At 35.9% G+C, this 21,771-nt stretch overlaps 2 protein-coding genes across 5 annotated transcripts in view; both read right to left on the reverse strand.

Moving 5' to 3' along the window:
* Positions 1-1,027: 1,027 nt before the first annotated feature.
* slc5a11 (solute carrier family 5 member 11) lies at positions 1,028-13,959 on the reverse strand. The gene is made up of 16 exons (XM_052139646.1): positions 13,819-13,959; positions 11,902-12,071; positions 11,631-11,702; positions 11,173-11,277; positions 10,961-11,020; positions 10,465-10,569; positions 10,274-10,379; positions 10,095-10,175; positions 8,493-8,698; positions 7,062-7,197; positions 6,051-6,158; positions 5,745-5,895; positions 5,397-5,565; positions 3,711-3,926; positions 3,357-3,495; positions 1,028-2,872 (listed from the first exon to the last, which is right to left on the reverse strand). The coding sequence occupies exons 2-16, from the start codon at positions 12,034-12,036 to the stop codon at positions 2,646-2,648; spliced, it is 2,016 nt and encodes a 671-aa protein (XP_051995606.1). The 5' UTR covers positions 12,037-12,071; positions 13,819-13,959; the 3' UTR covers positions 1,028-2,645.
* A 62-nt stretch (positions 13,960-14,021) lies between these two features.
* Positions 14,022-21,771, reverse strand: part of grid2ipa (glutamate receptor, ionotropic, delta 2 (Grid2) interacting protein, a) — a 36,214-nt gene continuing 28,464 nt past the window's right edge. For all 4 annotated transcript variants that reach the window (XM_052139138.1, XM_052139136.1, XM_052139139.1 and 1 more), the window contains 7 exons: positions 20,625-20,821; positions 20,251-20,406; positions 20,080-20,166; positions 19,822-19,951; positions 19,580-19,698; positions 19,108-19,272; positions 14,022-15,742 (listed from right to left, as the gene is read on the reverse strand). In XM_052139138.1, coding sequence (XP_051995098.1) covers positions 15,659-15,742; positions 19,108-19,272; positions 19,580-19,698; positions 19,822-19,951; positions 20,080-20,166; positions 20,251-20,406; positions 20,625-20,821 — 938 coding nt within the window. In that variant the 3' untranslated portion in view covers positions 14,022-15,658. The remainder of the gene's footprint in view (positions 15,743-19,107; positions 19,273-19,579; positions 19,699-19,821; positions 19,952-20,079; positions 20,167-20,250; positions 20,407-20,624; positions 20,822-21,771) is intronic.

Below are 21,771 nucleotides of genomic sequence, written 5' to 3' on the forward strand. Positions count from 1 at the left end.
GCTTTTGGATATATTTAGACATGATCAAAATATTGTCCAATTTGAGCATTTTAAATATATTTGAAGTGTCAGTTTGTGCAGTTATTGTCATTATGCTGCGAACCATGCCATGGTGTTACAGAGAGAAGGCAGAATAAGCATTAAAAAACAAATTAAAACAGAAGAGTCAGAGTGAACATTCAGCCATTCCAAACTGCCTGTGGTAAACATTTATTTTGCAAAGACGTGTGTGTGTGTGTGTGTGTGTGTGTGTGTTACCTTGTCATGAACTGGTGAGAAAATAACATCGAGCCTTTTTTTAACATTTGTCAAAACAACAACATTTTGTGTGTGATTGTGTGTGAGTGGGTGTGTATGTTTTGCACTGAGGATGTTTTAGAGTCTCACCCTGTAATTTTTGTCTGTTTTTTTCTGCATTGTGGCTGATTTATTGATCGTATTTGACAGACCAAAAACATTTGCTCTGTTTTTTGGTCTTTCCCGTTCATTTTTAATGGTCTGCCAATTTTGACCATGAATACCAAAGGTGTCGCTTTTTTTACGGTCACTTAGACTTATCGAATCAAGCCCATCTTTTATTTTTTCTAGAATCTCTTTGTCCTCACAATGCTGGCACATTGTAACCCTATATGAGGGAGAACAATCCGTACGCACATATTAACATGCTATGCAATATTATTTTCTTTCACAAAGAGTTGCAAAAAGCTGTCATTGTTTTGGGTTTTAAATGTGAATATGAATGTCTTTGAGTTTTGCAATATTTTGCATCGTTTGCCACTCAAGCAGATGTGTTATTTATGCCTTGAAAATGTACCAAAATGCCAAAATCAACACTTTTTGTTAAATCTCTACGACTATTATGGTGAATGTTGGTTTTTCTGATTTAATTGCAATGATTCATGTTCTCTTTTAATACTTTTTGTTCCTATATCAAATGTTTGGAAGGATGTTTGTCGACCAAAAATTAGACAAAAGTATAAAAAAGTGGTTATCGCAATGAAAAGTGTTTTATTTAATTGTTCCCCTCAAAGGCACACATGCAAAAGTACATTAATAAGTATGATTTGTATTATGGAGTATTTTTTCCTGGGGTGCAATACTGACTGTATGTCGTGGTTTATCTCATCACAGTCATTTTACTTATTAAATAGTTTATATAAATGATAATGCTGTTTTACATGGATTATCTCAGTGGAGTTTATACTTCATTGATGCTCTGCTAAAATAAACCCATCAAAATGACCAAAGATAATACTCCTACAGTATTGAGAATCTTTAAAAGGTCTATAGAGGTATGCTTTATGCTTTATGCTATGCAAAAACAGCACTGACAACATTAATGTGAATAAAAGTGTTTATGGATCAGTTTAAACTCAGGAAGCAGTCAGCTAGAAAGCCATTCGTCCCATTCAGATGGAGCATGTATCTTTATTTCTGTGGATATGTTGTCATTATGGATCTTAAAAGGCTTTCTTAATTGTACATATTGATTATGTGTCTCCACATTTTGTACTTAATTGTACAAATATCCTGCAACTGAGATTCGTTCTTCACATTGCTGGTGTCCGAGATGAACAAACGTGTTGTCAAATTCATGTTGTCTTTCCCCACTAATTATCTACCCAATAAACAATTCGAGAAACAAAGTGGAATTCAGAAGTTTTTTTTTTTAAGCAAAGTCTATTCTGAAACAGAAACATCAAGGAAACTGTCTGCACGGTTTTGGTTACATGCATGTTAAAATATCACGTTACATACTGCGAAAACTGATTGTTAATAAATAAATATGCAGAGCTTTTTGCTTAAAGGTCATGGTGACACTTACAACAAGGTTGCATTTGTTAACATGAGAAAATGCATTCGGCATCATGAACTAACAATAAACCAGTTTTAACAGCATTTATTAATCTTGGTTAATGTCAACATGAAAATACAATTGTTGATTGTTAGTTCATAATGCATTAACTAATGTTAACAAACACAACTTTTCATTTGATATGTGTTCTTGGTTTAAATGTGTTGAAATCAATAACTATGGTTAATAAATGCTGTAAAAGTATTGTTTATTATTAACTAATGTTAACAAATACAACCTTACTGTAAAAGAGTTCAACTCTATGAAGGAGAATCTCACTAAGCTTGTTGAGAACATATCAGATCATATTTCATACCTAAAATAAAATAAAAATTATATATTTATTTTTAAGGCCATTTAATAAATATTTTTGCATTTTTATATTATTTATAATGACAATACAGGACATTAGCACTCCACATTCTCATTAACTTAATGTGGAAAAACATATATGTTAAAAAACATGTGTATTTTATTAAGAAAATATTTATTTTTATATAAATTGGTATGATTTAAATAAAATGCATTGTATAACAATAATAAGTATCGCCATTGAGATTAATGAGAATTACCAAAAATAAAAAAATAATGGGAAATAAAAAAGTAAAACCTCCAGATGCATTACAGGAATGATGGTTTTCATGAAAATGCCACCATGTATTTTCACCTAAAATTTGCTTTTTATTTATTATATAAATAATAGTGTGGTGAAATGTGACCTGGATATGTTTTCATGCGATTCCCCCTTGAAGAGATGCTTCAAGTCAAAATAAGGAACACATTATAGTAGTTATGCCCAGAAAGCAATGAGAAACACAGCCACTGACAGACAGACGATGAGGTTGCCGTTTACAAGGTGACTCATACAGCGGTTCTCCTGAAGGGAACACACCGAGACCTCTGGAGGGGGAGGTGTTGGTTTCTGTCCCGTGGTTTTCTTCTCCATTCCACAGATCCATAGCAGAGCCGATTTCAGTTTAGATGAACTCTTCTCGCTGGACCCCGAACTACAGGAGTCTGATGAGAAATACTGTACTCAGAATGACATGTACTAAACCTGTTTATAAGAGGTTCTGTATGTTTGACCAGCATGGATATCGAGTATGTATGAGGGATAAATACAAACTGTGGCCCCCAAAATGTATTTTGACACTTATGCCACATTTAAACATGTGTACATTTCATGCCGCCCCCCCCGCAAGATGCAGCCCTGGGCGACTGCCCATGTCGCCCATGCCTAAATCCGCCTCTGGCTTAAAGATACTCTATATTTCATGTTAGAGTCTCTTCATTTATTCAGAGACTTATATCCAAATCTTTAAGGACCGTTTCGCCATTTAAATATTTTGAATGACTTTGTCTCTCTCTGCTGGATAAATGGACTATTACAGTCTAAGGCATAAATGAATGGAAGAGATGTGAGGATAAGCTCTGCAAGCTTTGGTTTGTTTACCTAATGCATGCCAAGACCTGTACAAAAATGTGCATCTGGACAAGGTACCTTCTGTCATGTGATGTGCATCACTTTCTGTTTCTTTTGCGTTCTGTGTGGCGCTCTCGATTGTGAAGACATCTGCATTTACAACCTCTTCAGTCTTTTCCAGAGGGTCAAAACGTGTGTACCATGTCAAACGACTGATCTGAAAAATGACAAATTAAGATTCAAGCTAAGATTTCATGAAATGTACTGTAACCATGTTTATATTACACTGTGGGGACACTGTGTGTGTGTGTGTGTGTGTGTGTGTGTGTGTGTGTGTGTGTGTGTGTGTGTGTGTGTGTGTGTGTGTGTGTGTGTGTGTGTGTGTGAATTAAAAATTGCCCCCAAATGTGAGCTGTGTATGTGCGTTCTGACCTGCTCTGGTGTGGGCTTTTCTGTTGCCAGACTAACACACACCACCACGATGAGAGTGATGACAGAGAGGATGATGGAGAAATATAAATAATGAACATATTTGATGATTTCAGGCCTGGTGTCGTTCTCATAGCAGAGTGGTGTGGGGTAAACAAAATCCAGAATCATCCGTGTACATCCCACCAGCATGCCGAGTATTAGACCCCAGAATGCACCCTTCACCAACAACAACAACAACATTTTTTTAATATATTAAAATATTATTTCATTTGAATTATTATACAATATTCACTAACAAAATATTCATGATGAATTATACACTCAAAAATATATATTTTAGCCTATTTTTAAGATGAATGAATTTAAATTACATAACAACATTTTTAACAATTTAATAAAAAAAAAAAATATTTTATTAAAGATGACTCAATTTGATGGCATTTTGTTATGAAATTTAAATGCGTAAATTAATAATTTTTTTTATTTTAGTCTATTTCTAAGATTTAATTCCATCAAATTGAACTGTGCAATATTTAACTACATTAAATTAATGAATTGAAACACATAAAATTAGAAATTTAAATTTTAGCCTATTTCTAAGATTTACTCAATTACATTTCATAAAATGCCATCAAATTGAATTGTGTTATATTTAACTGAATTAAATGAATAAAATATTTAGTTTATATTTAGTAATTTTTTTTAAATGAAATATAACTCAATTTGATGGCATTTTGTTATGAAATTTAAAAGGCGTAAAAAAAAAATTATTTTTTATTTTAGGCTTTTTCTAAGATTTAATTCCATCAAATTGAACTGTGCAATATTTAACTACATTAAATGAATAAATCTTAAAATATTTAGTGTTATTTCAATGTTATTTCATTAAAGATAACTTAATTTGATGGAATTTTGTTTTGAAATTTTAATTAAATGAATTGCATTAAATGCAAAAATTTAAATTTAAGCCTATTTCTAAGATTTACACAATTCACTTAAAAAAAATCCATCAAATTAAATTGTGTAATGTTTAACTAAATTTATTTAATAATAAAAAAAATATTATTTTATTAAAGATTAGTCAATTTAAGTTGATGGAATTCTTTTTTTTTTACTTCAAGCTCAGAGACACAATAGGAATATTATGAATTTAGTGCTTTCATTGCTTGCTTAAAACATTTAAATATTTGTAAGTAAAATGGTGTAAAACCTCCAAATACAACAACACAATTTTGGAGCATTCCGATAAGATCAGTTTACATATGGTATACACGGATCAGCCACAACATTAAAACCACTGACAGGTGACGTGAAAAACATTTATTATCTCATTATAATGGCAGCTGTCAAGGGGTGGGATATATTAGGCAGTAAGTGAACAGTCAGTTCTTGAATTTCATGTGCTGGAAGCAGGAAAAAGGACAAGCGTATGGGGCAAGGGTCAAATTGTGATGGCTAGATCAGAATCAGAATCAGAGGGAGATTTATTGCCAAGTATACTGATACATACAAGGAAATTGTCTTGGTGACAGAAGCTTTCAGTGCACAAACTATAAACTATACATTATGCTATGCAAACTATACGAAAAGTTCTGTTTTCTTGTGTGGAAAAAAAGCTTTCCTCCATATTAGTAAGAGGAGAGAAACTCTGAGTGCTTGCTTGATCTATGCACTAAAGTTGTGTACCTTCTCATTGGTCCGTTTCCAGAAGCAGCCTGCGAGGAAGATGACCGTTATGGGGGGCTGCAGGTACATACTGATGGACTGGATGTAGATGAAGAGCTGCCCACCCTGACTGGACTGAACCAGAGGAATCCACAACACTGACACCACCACTAACACCAATACAAATACTCTATGACACACACACACATCTCAGTCACCATTCACATTCATTGCATCTCCTTTTGTGTTCCACAGAAGAAAGAAAGTCATACGGGTTTGGAACAACATGAGGGTGAGTAGATGAAAAGGAAATATGCATTTTTAGGAAGGTGAATGATTGGTGGATTCTTCAGCTTGTCAATGGCTTACCTGCCCACGATCATGAGCTCCCATTCGGAGGCGCTGCGTCGAATGTTCCTCCAGAGATCCATTGTGAAAATGGTGCTGGAACTGTTGAATATGGAAGTCAAGGAGGACATGAGAGCAGCCAGCATCACAGCCATCATCAAACCCCTCAAACCTGAACAAACACACAGGAAACAAACGGTTCAGCTCCTCACACGATGAGAGGACAAGAAAATGGTTTTGAGCGGAAAATAACATCAAGTACAACCTGGGGGGGAAACATCCTAAAATGCAAAGAAATTAAGATAAATCAAGGAATCACATTGATACCTGCGGGAAGGAGTTCCATGACCAGTTTGGCATAAGCAATGTCCGAGCAGCCCACTGGATTCCCACACACCTGCTGACACACATCAGGGTCTCCACAACCCACCTCATCTAGAATGCACACACACAATCTCATGAATTCAAAAGTACATGCAAATCATGTAAAGCTGGTTTGCATTGGCTACTCTGTGTCAGTGAGATCTGATATCACTCTATATCAAATTTCTAGGTCCTTCAACGATTTAATCATGTAATCTTCCATTTCACATTTACATAATTACATGCAAATTACATGGACATTTGGATGTCCTGCATTAAAGTAATAATTCACCCTAAAATTAAAATTATCTCATCATTTACTCACCCTCATGTCATTCCAGATGTGTGACTTTCTTTCTTCTGCTGAACACAAACAACGTTTTTAAGAAGAATATTTCAGATCTGTTGGTCCATGTAATGCAAGTGAATGGTGGCCAGAACTTTGAAGATCCAAAAAGCACATAAAGGCAGCATAAAAGTAATCCATAAGACTCTAGTGGATTAATCAAAGACTCCAGAAGCAATATGATGGTGTGGGTGAGAAACAGATCAATATTTAAGTCCTTTTTACTATAAATCTCCACTTTCACATTCTTCTTGTTTTGTGATTCAAATTATTTGTGCATATCGCCACCTACTGGGCAGGGAGGATAATTTATAGTAAATATTTCTTAAATATTGATCTGTATCTCACGCACGCCTCATCATACTGTATCTGAAGATATTCATTTAACCACTGGAGTCTTATGGATTACTTTTATGCTACCTTTATGTGCTTTTTTGAGCTTCAAAGTTTTTGGACCCTGTTGACTTGAAATATTCATCTAAAAATCTCTGTTTGTGTTCTGCAGAAGAAAGAAAGTTGTACACATCTGGGATGGCTTGAGGGTGAGTAAATGATGAGAGAATTCACATTTTTGGGTGAACTATCCCTTTCTCTGTCCTCAGACTGAGTGTTTATTTCTTTAAGTGCACCTGGGTAAAGTATCCTGCTTATCATGCCTGGCAGCACCATCATAAAGAAGGGCAGAACTTTCAGGTAAGCAGCGAGCAGAGAGCCTCCTTTAGCATGAAGAATGTTCTTGGCCGCCAGTGAACGCTGCACTATAACCTGAGATATGAGGTATATGACAACAAAGTATCTTTCAACCAGGTTCTGTAGCAGCATAAAAATTTTACTGTGAAATTTACACAGATATAAAACATGCCATAAGGAAAAAACATTACAATAGGGTGAATTCAGGAAAACACTGGGACACTTTTTAATCTCAGTTACCAAAAAATATAAACAAAGGTTTTTAGAAGAATATCTCAGCTCTTTAGGTCCATACAATGCATGTGAATCGTGACCAGAAATTTGAAGCTCCAAAGAGCAAATAAATGCAGCATAAAAGTAATCCATAAGATTCCAGTGGTTGAATCTGTTTCTTCTGAAGCGATCCGGTCGGTTTTGTGTGAGAACAGACCAAAATATAAGCTCCATTTCACTATACATCTTGTCATTGCAGTCTCAAGGCACGATCATGATTTCAAGCTCGATAACTCTTCCTAGTGCTTGATGCATGCACAGAGTGCTAGATGGCGCTAGGAAGTGTAATCAAGCTTGAAATTGTGATCGCCATGGAGACTGCTGATGTCAAAATTTATTGAGAAAAGGGGGTTATATTTTGGTCTGTTCTCACCCAAAACCATTTGGATCGCATCAGAAGACATGGATTAAACCACTGGATTCTTGTGGATTACTTTTATGCTGCATTTATTTGCTCTTTGGAGCTTCAAAGATTTTTTCACCATTCACTTGCATTGTATGGACCTACAGAGCTGAGATATTCTTCTAAACGTCTTAGTGTTCAGCAGAAGGAAAGTCATACACATCTGGGATGGCATGAGGGTGAGTAAATGATGAGAGAATTATCATTTTTGAGTGAACTATCCCTTTAAATTTACTTGATTTCAACCCATTTTAATCTAGAAAGAGATGCAAAAAGGGCTGTTTGCACCATTATTGTCCTATGCCAAATATATAAAAAAACAAAAAACATTTTGATCCTTGAATGAACTCGGCATGTGAACTTTAATCCGCACCAAACCTCCAAATACAAAAACAACAAATCAATGTAGTATGATATTTCAGACTTGTTGTGAAGGAGTTTATAGAAATGTATCATAACCCATTACAGTTAAAGGTACAGTAAAGTTCACCCTAATTCTGTCATCATTTACTCACCCTCATGTTGTTATTCCTGCTGTCATTCTGCCTAACATGTCCTTTTGTGTTCCAATACTTTGTGTGCGAATGAATGTCATACTGGTGAGTAAATTATGACATCATCTTTTTTTGGATGTACTATCTCTTTAATGCCTTTTGGGTTATAAACTACAATCAACACTTTTGGTTTCTTTCACCTGGTCAGAACACCAGTACCACATGGAAGGGATGGACATGCCCAGGATTACTCCTGGCCAGGGCAGGTCAGAGGTCACAGGGTGACGGAATATGTGAAAGGCATCATCACGAGGGATTCCACATGTGGTGTTGGGGACGCGGACGGAGGGAATGGCATGAGGATACTTGTCCAGGACAGCCTGAAATCCTCCCACCTCTGCAAAACCTTTACAGTGACAGCAAGAGGAAACATGGTACAAAACATAATGATGAATTATAATAACTGTGACTATGAGGTGGTAACCACATGTCAACAGAGAGGCATTAAAACTTTAAAAATGAGCTATTTCTTAATGCAATAGTGGTCTATAAACACCCCGCTAAAAATCAGCTTAACTTGCCTCATGTGGTATAATGGTCTCAGTCAATTCAAGCTAGTTTAGCTGGTCTCTCAGTCTAGCCAAGCTGGTCTTTCACTGGTCTACCTCGTCTGCTAGCCTGTTCAAGCTATTTTAAGCTGGTCTCTCAGTCTGACCAGCTCACAAATGTCCAAAACCCCTCTAAACTAGCAAAACAGACCAGCCTACTCAGCTTGGCCAGACTAAGAGACCAGATAACCACATTAGGCTAGTTTAGGCTTGGGTTTTTTTTAGTGAAGTGTTTATATTTTGATTTATTACTTTTATTGACTCCTGGTATTTATGATTAAAGGGGTCACGTCATGAGGAATCACATTTTCCTTGATATTTTGACATATAAGAGTTCATTCTACTATAAAAATATACTGTAACAAAATAAAGTAATGCAATAAAAGCATTTATTGAAACCAAGCTGCAAAAACACCACATTCCTTACTTCCCTACATCACTAGGGGGCCCATTAACTCATGACCACCTCAGCAAATGCCTACATTACATCATCATCACTTGGCCCCGCCCACTGGTGCTTCAGTTCGCAAACTGAGAGAGAGAAGGACAGACAGGTCTAGTGTGACTGCACTTTTCCTGAACTATATCTCTGAATCTGGACTTGAATTATTTTTGTATATAAACATGCACTAGACAGACATCTTTGACCATTGTCTTGTATCTGGCGCTTCTTTTAAAAGACGCGTTGTCAAGTTACAACTCTGAAGTGAAAATACCATTCTCTTTCATTCAGCTGCTCTGCCTCTTGCTGTTTTGAGCACAAACACATCATGGACGGATACTTTCTCTCATTTGTGCTATTTATTATTGTTGGTGTCTGTAAACATGCACTAGATGGACATCTTTGACTGTTTTGATGCACTTCCAGTGATGTGATGCTGTATGTGTGCGTCTATTCACTGTGCTTGTACACATCGACTATGTTAACTAATCATAACTGTGGGTGTTTACATTGAAGTTTTAAAGAGGTGCTCAGGCCAAAACCAAGTGTTTCAGACAGAGGGCCAGAAACATGTTTAAAAATGGTAATATATTACTAAATGAGGACTGTCTTGGTGCAAAAAAATAAAATAATTTATATTATCAGTGGACCTCAGGGAAGATAATAAAACTATATAAAACAAATAGCATTTCATGACCACTTTAATGCCAATTCAAAACATAACGATGAACATAAATGTCATGGTAACTCACTAAATCCCATGAGGATCAGAGCTCCTATGATCATAATGACAGTCTGAACTGCATCAGTGTAGATCACTGCTGCAAGACCACCTGCAATCACATAAGATCAGTCAAGAAAGGATCTACCTGACTTCTGAAACTCGTCAAACTCTTCATTTAAAAGATTAAGAGTGACAGAATATCCACACCTGCAATAGTGTACACAGCAGTGATGCCCAGAAGCAAAACCACAGCGATGTAGATATTCCACTGCAGCGCCTGCTGAATGAACACAGCTCCTGCATACATGTCCACCTGCACAGGAAGAGAGAGCAAAGTTTCAAAGCCGTGGTCACAAAAACAGCTCTTTAAATGCGATATTTAAATGAAGGACACTTACTGATATTTTTGTGAAGATGTAAATAAACAGATATAAAACACAAAGGAATAACTGTATTCTTTTGCCGCCAAATCTTTTCTGTAAATACTCTGGCATTGTTGTGACCTGTAAAATAATGCAGAGTAATAATTTATTTATTATTATATAATTAAATCTGTAAAATAATTTAAAGGAATCTTCCGGGTTCATTACAAGTTAAGCACAATCAACAGCATTTGTGGCATAATGTTGATTACCACAAAAAATATTTTGACTCGTCCATACTCGAGGTTACAGTGAGGGACTTACAATGGAAGTGAATGGGGCAATTTTTGGAGGGTTTAAAGGCAGAAATGTGAAGCTTATAATTTTATAATATCATTGAGGCTACATTCATTCTTCTGTTTAAACTCACGTGTTATACAAAATACATAATACAACATTTACACATTTAATACATACAAATGAATACAACATTAGTGTATGATACAGAACAAAATGTGTAGCTCTGTTTCACCCTTGATGCAATGTAGATGGGCAAAAATAACCATCCCAAAAGCAGCACCATCAGCATGCCCTGCGTGTGAACAAAAGAAAGTTCATCTCATAGACAACAGAGCGGTCTTAAAAACTTCACTTATTTAATTTAAAAACTTGACTTGACTTTAACCATCATTTCCTGCATAAACAAGACACTTAGAACTGGGTACAAATGATTCACATTCTCACATTCCACTCATAAGCAGTGGCACCGATACCAGCTGCCGCCCCAGAGCCCGCGAGCCCAATGAAGTGACCGCTGCCCACGTTACTGGCAAAAAGAGAGGCGCCCACCTACACAAACACAATAGATGAAAAACATGTGAGCTGGGAATCGCATTTGATCCAAATAATTCATATTTGCTCTGATTCCACAGGGGTCTACAGTGGCCCCAAAAAGTACTTGGACACTTCAACTCAATTTTAAAGACAGATAGAACAATCTCAATTTACTATCAAAACATTTCATTCATTGCAAAAAGGGCTCAATAAGTAAGTAATGAGAAAAGTCTAGTAGATGGCACGTGTAATAGTCAATGACGTTCATACATTTTTAAGTGTGACGGAAGTCTTTTTTGGGCCTCTTTACTTATAAAAGATACAAATGTAAATTTTATAGGCTACTAAAATCATGTTTTAGAACTTACCGGCCACCAAGTCATGTTTTTTCCTGCCAAGAAATATCCATCCACTGTACTCCTCTTCGTCTTCCACATTGACTATTGAGTGAGAAAAGGTTGTATGTACCCCAAACATGTGATTTTACAGCATACATTTGATAACTAATATGTACAGCTGCTGTAGTCAAATTAGGCTATAATTTCTGTACTATTATAATGAAAGAATTTGAATTAAAATCAAAACACTTATTATTATAGAGAAGCTTTTCTATGCATGTTTTGATGTCAAGAAACTTACCCACAAGCCAACAGCCAGGACCAAGAGGAAGTAGATGACAAGCACCACTATATCTGTGCTGGCCAGAGTTGTCGGTGGTGATGTTCCCTCGGTGGTGGAGGATGGAGAAACATCGGGATGCTCGGTGACAGCCATGAGGTCAAAGGTCAATGAGTTTCTCAAGTGTGTCACTTTAAAACATAACAGGCGGTAGATAATGCTCCTCATGCGCACCCACATGCATACTCACACTTTAACATCCACACTGAATGCAATGATATCAGAAAACGTGACTAAGCCTTTACTGATTATACATTATCTAGCTTGTGTTTGCATGTTAATACTTTTCTAAAGATCACAGTTGTTTAAACACACACTGGGTGTAAATTACAACACCCAATGGCAAATGTTTTCCTACGGAGTGTGTGGACTTGTATCCCTAATTTACTGGATTGAATCTGTTTTGCTCTAAACAGAACAGAGAGAAAAGGATGCAAACCTTCATCAAACTCGACAATAGTTCGGTCAGGCTTTGCTATGTTGTGAAGTTGTCTGTAAAGTCAGCTAAGTTGTTTGTAATGTTTCCCAGGTGTTAGCATAAACAATAGCCTCAACTGAGAAATCACATCTTTAGTCACCAATTCTGCCCATATATGTATGAACTGTTCGTTTGTTTTATTCTCGCTTTTATGTTAAGTTTGTAAAGTAGCTTGCTTTTTTTTTTACCATTATTAAGTTAAAAGTACTTCGCTTTTCTCAATTTTATGTTGTTTGTAGATGTAGTTGTAAAATGTGTTTTTATTTCTCACTTTTAAGCTGTTGGAATGTTTTGGTAAATAAAGTAGTTTGTTTTTTTACAACTTTTAGGTAATTTGTAGTTTTCAAAGTAGTTTTTTTTTCTCAATTTTAATTGTTTGTAAATTAGCTTGTTTTTTTACCACTTTTAGGTAATTTGTAAAGTTTGCAAAGTAGTTTTTTTCTCGCTTTTCAATTGTTTGTAAAGTAGTTTGTTTTTTTACCACTTTTAGGTAATTTGTAGTTTTCAAAGTAGTTTTTTTTTCCTCAATTTTAATTTTTTGTAAAGTAGCTTGTTTTTTTACAACTTTTAGGTAATTTGTAGTTTTCAAAGTAGTTTTTTTTTCCTCAATTTTAATTGTTTGTAAAGTAGCTTGTTTTTAAACACTTTTAGGTAATTTGTAAAGTTTGCAAAGTAGTTTTTTTCTCGCTTTTCAATTGTTTGTAAAGTAGTTTGTTTTTTTACCACTTTTAGGTAATTTGTAGTTTTCAAAGTAGTTTTTTTTTCCTCACTTTTAATTTTTTGTAAAGTAGTTTGTTTTTTTACAACTTTTAGGTAATTTGTAGTTTTCAAAGTAGTTTTTTTTTCCTCAATTTTAATTGTTTGTAAAGTAGCTTGTTTTTAAACACTTTTAGGTAATTTGTAAAGTTTGCAAAGTAGTTTTTTTCTCGCTTTTCAATTGTTTGTAAAGTAGCTTGTTTTTTTACCACTTTTAGGTAATTTGTAGTTTTCAAAGTAGTTTTTTTTTCTCAATTTTAATTGTTTGTAAAGTAGCTTGTTTTTTTTTACCACTTTTAGGTAATTTGTAAAGTTTGCAAAGTAGTTTTTTTCTCACTTTTCAATTGTATGTAAAGTTTGGCATTTGTTTTTTTTTTCTGCTTTTTAGTTGTTTGTATTGTTGCCAAGTAGTTTTTCTTGCGTTGATTGTAAAGTAGCCTTTTTTTATTCACTTTTAAGTTGTTTGTAATCTTTTCTAAGTAGTTTTTCTCACTTTTAAGTTGAAGTATGAAGTTTTTGAAAAGCATGTCAAAGATCTCAAACACTTTTTCAAGAGGAGTAAAATTGCTAGCAAAAATACTAAATGGCCAACACTGCTTCGCCAACAGAAAAAGACTAGAGAAAATCTATAAAGAAAGACTCACCTGTGTAATGGGTCAGTCAGGTATATAAAAGACTTTATCCTATTGTACGATCCATTTAAATATTCAGAGTATTGCAGGATCTCTTTGCTAAAAGAGGCCCGGTGTTTTCAGAATGGTAGAGATGACCCGTCTCTGATTAAAAGGATCAAACTCCAATCTCTCTTTATGTAAGATTACCCACGCTGGTTAAAATGTAAGGGCGTTTTATTGCTAAAACAGTAATGAAAACAGAACATTGTTGCAACACCGTTTATACACGGTTACTTAATATAGGTGTCAACAATTATTAAACATAACACATTACAAAAGGAAAACTTGTAATCTCTAAAAATAACCTTAATGTAGTTTCTCAAATGAATAAATGATTGTAAAAGTGCTGTACTGCTCTACAAGTGTGGTATTTGCTTTAGGTTATAAATGAGTTTTTGTTGTTGCATTCATCAGCACTAACCACTAATTTGGCAGACATCTGTGGCAGTTTCAAGTTCAGGTTAGATATTCCAGTTTTCAATGATCAGTTCTTTTGGTCATACATCCAATCTACTGAAAGCGTACACATGAAGTAGTCATTAAAATTCTTGATTACTTCCTTAAAATAAAACAACAATATCCAGGATGATCAACAAATCAATAATAAAAACAACAATAATAAATGACAGCTATGAAGTGTGCTTTGATCATAAAAACATAATAAAAATACTCACAACACAAAATCGATGATGTACAAATTCGAATCATTATTGATTCAAATATTAAATACACAGATTCACAATCAGCACTTTAACTCGGAGGATAATATTTGCAGAATTTTTACATTCGGATAGTTTAATACAAATCATATGGAAAGTCCCATATAGTATTTAAACATTCTTGTGCAATTAACAGCATGATACATGAGTATTATATGATTCACTATGGGCCAAATGAATAGAAGCAAGCTAGCAGCATAAAGGTACTATTAAATAAAAATAGCAAATATGTATAGTAAAATCTATTTTATGTTCACATTTATTACATTTGCCCACAACTAGCAAAGCAATATAAGATCTGACTGCATCTCTGGTAGCTACTATAATATATATCTGTCTATGCAGTTATTTATTAGTATTCTTCATTTTGTAATATATTGCACAATACATTGAGAAATTACATTTGATCAGTTTGTCAACACTTTGATTCAAATAGTTAGTTGCTTAATAAAACACCTTTTTTAACAAGGACTCATTAATAAATCTGAACCCAAAGACATTTAAGATACATTGTTTAGCAAAGCACTTTTCCCAAAACAACAACTTTATTAATATGGTGATTTCAGGTAAACTGGGTCACGTTTAACATTCAAATGAGTGTCAAAAAGTAGCCCAGTTTACCTGAATTCACCCTTTCAGTTATGTTAATTACATTTCATATTAAATATAATATACAGTTTCTTATCTAAATCCACATATTAGGTTTACAAAAAAACACAGAAAAAACTTTGGTGGCAATTTTTGCCCCAATTTTTGACCTGTCAATTTGAAAGAAGCAAAAATGTTTCGCGGTGACAAAAACAATCGGTAGCAGGTTCATCCTGTACACAATTCTTCAGATCCTTTCACTAAATCTAAACAAGAGGTGGCTTTAAAACCATTTGTGCCATTTCCCTGCACCATTGATCCTTCTATAGTAGCAGTCCTGTGCAATCTGTACTTGTTTTCAAAATGCACCTATACATCTCAGCAGGACACTTGCGGGATTTGCACGCTATTGCTACAGTGTCCAGGAATTACCACTTCATTGTGGACTAGTATATATTGAAGTATATGTAAGTGACAATGTTGGACAGATGTGGGTGATTTCTTCACCAGGCTAAAGGAGAGGCCGTGCGGGGACTCCTGGGACTGCGCGGAGGGTTTTCTGTGGTCTGGATGTCGTTCAGAGCTCTCTAAAAAGCCCAAACCCACAACATTAGATCACCTTAGAAACATACTTCAAAAAGAACACAATACATACAATTGTTCACATCTGACATCTTTAAATCTATACATTTGTACTATTGTATTAGATATTGCAATAAATATCAGTCAATGGATCTACTTGACCATGAAATACATGCCAGTATAAACCACCTTATCAGTGGCGATTTCTCAGAGTGCATCTAAAGTCAGACTGTCAGATTCATCAGCATATCAGATTCATTTATTGGTTCTTGGTGGGTGTGATCTTGAGGATATGTCCCGGTCGAGGCCTTCTAGCTGGCCTTGAGTGATGCAATCACGCTTTAAGGACATCAGGAGTTTTCCAAGTGCAAATTAGGCTGATTGAGCATTTATTTGTATGTATTTATATTGCAAGATGTGCTTGTGTGTTGTAACCTTGCAGCTAGAATTACTGAAATGTTAATGAATATTAAAGGTGAAGTGTGTCTGTGCCACTAGTGTCAAAAATTTAATTGCAAAAATAATCCATTTTCAAACTGGTTTCCTGAAGACTCCTCCGGTCTTCGATTTGTCAGACAAATAGACGTCACGCCCCAAAGTCACGCCATTGGTTGTGCCAATGTTGCTGTGTCGGGCTGGTCAGGAAGCTCAAACAGAAAATGTTTTGATTGCCAAAGAGCCATAGTGAAATTAACCTGTGAATGGTTTATTTATAGTTGTCTCTGCATATTAAGCTGGGGCACAAGAAAGTATTGTAGCACTAGAAAGTTACACACATTACCATTAAATCTTGATATAATTCCGGAAATGTTCTTCTTCTGTCTTTGTTCAGGGCTAAAAAGAAGTTTGAAACAGCCGTGCACTGGTATACTGTTTGCGAACATTCAGACGACCCCCACAACGCTGTGGGAGGCGTTTAGGAGTAGGTTTAAATATTTAAGACTCCATGTAACATGTAAACCTTAACTAATGTGACATTCAAATGTGTTATAAATGACATCACACAAGGTTTTAACCACACGATATTCTTCATCTAAAACTATTTTAAACAGCATTTTATTATTTTGTGTACTAAAATGGATAACACTTTACGGTTGTATTTGTGAACATTATCTGCCTTAGTTAACATGAATTAACAATGAACAATACTTAAACCTTGGTTACTGGTTGGGTCTTTTTTGACCCGTTTGACATTTATTTTTCAAAATTAAAAATGGTTTCCTTCATCAGAGCTTTACAGGCTTGGTGACTTTTCCTCCCCTTGGCATCTGAATGCACAAAAAAACTTAAGTTGATAAGTCTACACTCTCTATAAGTGACACTTGATCTGTTCTGGGTCAATTTGACCAACAATATGAATTTAATGGGTAAGACTATGACACAGAGCATTTTTTATTATTTGTCAAATAAAAATGAATCAATCAGCCAAAATGCAGAACCCACCCACACACACACACACACACACACACGTACAAAGAAATACATTTGTGGCACTAAAATGCAATACAATTTTGAATAAAAATTCAAAAATCACCCGCAATGCAGCACACACACACACACACACACATACAGGGGCGGATCTAGAAAAATATTTATGGGGTGGTGAGAGGGGGGCAGGAATTTTTGAGGGGTGGCAACATATGGCATACTTATATATACTTAATTTAATCGTGTTTATCACAGTTTGATGAGAAATAGTATGTACACACTACAAAAGAGCACAGGCTGCCATTTACAAACTCATACAGACAAATTAATCTCATGCAATCAATGTCTTGCATTTGAGGTTTCATGTGAAACAGTTCATATTAGGAATAAGTGACCATACAATGTGATCTCACTTAATAGGAGATAGAAGTATGATTGAAGTAAGGGCATTATCACCGGAAAGGCATTAAGTCTCTTGCTGCTCTGGCGCCATCTCGTGCTGCATTCAGTGCAGTCGGACATTGGAGATTCGCGCTCGTAAATTGTCAAATTGGCCATAACTTTTAATTATTTGCTGCCAACTGGGGTGGCAGCAGGGGTGGCAAGGTATTCTGTTAGGGTGGCATTTGCCACCCTATGCCACCCCGGTAGATCCGCCCCTGCACACATACACACACACACACACACACACACACACACACACACACACACACACACACACACACACACACACACACACACACACACACATACACACATACATACATTCACCTAAAGGATTATAAGGAACACCATACTAATACTGTGTTTGACCCCCTTTCGCCTTCAGAACTGCCTTAATTCTACGTGGCATTGATTCAACAAGGTGCTGAAAGCATTCTTTAGAAATGTTGGCCCATATTGATAGGATAGCATCTTGCAGTTGATGGAGATTTGTGGGATGCACATCCAGGGTACGAAGCTCCCGTTCCACCACATCCCAAAGATGCTCTATTGGGTTGAGATCTGGTGACTGTGGGGGCCATTTTAGTACAGTGAACTCATTGTCATGTTCAAGAAACCAATTTGAAATGATTCAAGCTTTGTGACATGGTGCATTATCCTGCTGGAAGTAGCCATCAGAGGATGGGTACATGGTGGCCATAAAGGGATGACATGGTCAGAAACAATGCTCAGGTAGGCCGTGGCATTTAAACGATGCCCATTCTCCTCTGACCTCTAGCATCAACAAGGCATTTTCGCCCACAGGAGTGCCGCATACTGGATGTTTTTCCCTTTTCACACCATTCTTTGTAAACCCTAGAAATGGTTGTGTGTGAAAATCCCAGTAACTGAGCAGATTGTGAAATACTCAGACCGGCCCGTCTGGCACCAACAACCATGCCACGCTCAAAATTGCTTAAATCACCTTTCTTTCCCATTCTGACATTCAGTTTGGAGTTCAGGAGATTGTCTTGACCAGGACCACACCCCTAAATGCATTGAAGCAACTGCCATGTGATTGGTTGATTAGATAATTGCATTAATGAGAAATTGAACAGGTGTTCCTAATAATCCTTTAGGTGAGTGTACCTACACATACACACACACACACATGTTATTGTATTTTGATGTTTTAAGTCTGAAATAAATGACTAAATAATACAAAATACAGTATAATATGCATAATGTAGCCATAATGCAAAAACAGTTCTACAACAATTGCCACTTTAAACAAAGTATATATCCAACTTCATAACTTGTGATATACATCTCGAAACAAAGTTTGTTTCAACATTGGATTACTGAGACTAGTCCCATCTAAATCAACGGTCACACAAACCAACGGGTCAGCCCTGGATTAGGCAATAAATAGGAGGAAAGGACTGACCTGTTTTTGCCACCTGTCTGTGCTAAAAGCCTAAAGTGTGGATTGTCTTACAAATAAAATAAAAAAACGTACCTCAAATTTAGCAATGAACTCAGCAAAGATACCGAAGAAGCTCTCTGTGGTGGCGGCCTTTCCATCCTCGCCGAAGAAGGATGCGACTTTACAGAACTCCTCCATCGCTCTCTGCTGTAGAGACTCTAGAGACTGCACCGCAGGGTGAATGTTTTCCAGAAAACCCTACATACAACCATTAAGGCGGTTTGTGATAACTTTGGCCAATATATGAGTCCTGTATATGTGAATGACCTGGATCTGCTTTGGAAAGCTCTCCATTTATTTTGAAATCATGTGAAAGGCAAATTGAATTTATAAACAATATAAATACTTAGATACAATTATACAATACTTATATACAATAATATAAATTGTATCTAAGTACCATCCATACTACAGTATAGTAGTTGAATAAATGGCATAGTGACACTCTGTATAAGAACATTTAAGATCATATCTAATCCTTGATGGTATTTTGGTGAAAGGATACACTCATAACAACAGCAAAACGATCCTCGGCACTGGTTGGCATCTTTTGACAGGCTAAACGAATGTCCTGGATTGTGGCATGTAGGTCATTAAAGTCAGAGGTGATGTTTTTCTGATTTACTGTAGATCGATAAACAAAGAACTGATTCAGAACAAATATTGTGCTGTTTTATCAAGTATCATCAAGTATTAATTCAGAATAATTATGGGAATCTGGGAACCTAAACGCAGGCAGATCTTCACCTTTGGCAGCTTGTAGCACTGTCATAAGCTCCTTGCCAAAGTCCAGAACCCCAGGAAAGTGCTGGCACAATGATTTCACCAGGATATGAAGAAATGTTGACTTTCCATCTACTGTTTTGGTGGTGCTGAGCTTAAAGCAGAATTCAGATAATGGAAGAACAAATTTGTATAATGTTAAAGTAACTTTTATACAACCCGACTAAACCTCATGATGTTTAATCTACCCGCAAAAGATGTATACTAAGCAAAGAGGCTTACTTCAGTAAGAAAATTGATCTTAAAGCCAGTTGTTTTATTGGTCTTTGGTTGGCCATTATTCAGGTAATTCCCCATGGCCAATACAAACTGAAAAAAAAATGGCATTGAGGTGGATGGACATTTCAATTAAACAATAGAGGACAACTTGAGACTTAACCAGCAAAGTCATACCTCCAGAATCTTGGCCAGTTTTCTGCTGTTCTTGAGCTCCAGTGAAGCCTTGAAAATGCAGTCGTAGGCCCCTCTCATCTCTTCGGTTTTCTCTTGTAATGTAGTCTTAAAATGCAAGCTTTTCAATCGGGTCTTATACTCTGTCACTGAAAGCATCTGAATGCACACATATAATACACAAAGACTTCCAAGTACTGATATTCACATTAATCAAAATGAATCTAAAATAAAATTCAATGATAGAATCTAACTATAAGATGAAAAATCCCCATTCAATATCTCCATCCATAATAATAAAGACCCTACTACATCAAAATGAATACTGATTATTCATCGAATTCTATACATTGAATATGCTTCTTTTTGTCCTTTACCTGTAGGACAAACTGGTCAGGCTCACTGAGTTTGCTTGGGTCATCTCTGTACTGTGCATATTGTTTGACCTCATCATCATCTGGTGCATACAGCAACAACTGTTTAATGTGTGGAGGCTCCAACCGCTCACTCGACATCGTCATCAGTACCTGCCGCAGTTCACCTGGTGACAGCTTCAGATGGGCAATCAGGATTGCTATGAAAAAGTTAGAAAAGTTTATGGCAAGAAAGCGTGTGGGCAGATACTTATAGGTTAACAGATAATGGCTAACAATCATAGCAGAAACTCATAAGCTAACATCTAATGGTGAAAAGGACACAGAAGAACCTTGTAAGCTGACAGTTAACAGCTAAAAGATTATAGCAGAAGCTCATAGGCTAACAATTAATAGTGAAAGGATCATAGCAGAAGCTCATAGGCTAGGAGAAAATGGCGAAATGCTAATAACAGAAGCGCATAGGTTAACAGATAATGGCTAACAATCATAGCAGAAACTCATAGGCTAACATCTAATGGTGAAAGGACACAGAAGAAGCTTGTAAACGGACAGTTTATGGCTAAAAGATCATTGCAGAAGCTCACAGGCTAATAGTTAATGGCTAAAAGATTATAGCAGAAGCTCAAAGGCTAACAATTAATAGTGAAAAGATCATTGCAGAAGCTCACAGGCTAATAGTTAATGGCTAAAAAAATTAATAACTAATAGTGAAAGGATCATAGCAGAAGCTCATAGGCTAGGAGCTAATGGCGAAATGCTAATAGGTTAACAGATAATGGCTAAAAATCATGGCAGAAACTCATACGCTAACATCTAATGGTGAAAGGACACAGAAGAAGCTTGTAAGCTGACAGTTGATGGCTAAAAGATCATTGCAGAAGCTCACAGGCTAATAGTTAATGGCTAAAAGATTATAGCAGAAGCTCATAACAACTTAACAACTAATAGTGAAAGGATCATAGCAGAAGCTCATGGGCTAGGAGCTAATGGCAAAAAGCTAATAGCAGAAGCGCATAGGTTAACAGATTATGGCTAACAATCATAGCAGAAACTCATAGGCTAACATCTAATGGTGAAAAGGACACAGAAGAAGCTTGTAAGCTGACAGTTTATGGCTAAAAGATCATTGCAGAAGCTCATAGGTGCT

Source organism: Xyrauchen texanus, chromosome 12 (assembly GCF_025860055.1).
Source record: "Xyrauchen texanus isolate HMW12.3.18 chromosome 12, RBS_HiC_50CHRs, whole genome shotgun sequence".
Classification (NCBI taxonomy): domain Eukaryota; kingdom Metazoa; phylum Chordata; class Actinopteri; order Cypriniformes; family Catostomidae; genus Xyrauchen; species Xyrauchen texanus.

Coding starts and splice junctions, on each gene's coding strand:
- slc5a11 (XM_052139646.1), bottom strand. CDS start 12,036: ATGGCTGTCACCGAGCATCCCGATGTTTCTCCATCCTCCACCACCGAG. Junction 5,566..5,744: donor GAGCTCATGATCGTGGGCAG/GTAAGCCATTGA, acceptor TGTGTGTCATAG/AGTATTTGTATTGGTGTTAG. Junction 3,496..3,710: donor AAAAGCCCACACCAGAGCAG/GTCAGAACGCAC, acceptor GTCATTTTTCAG/ATCAGTCGTTTGACATGGTA.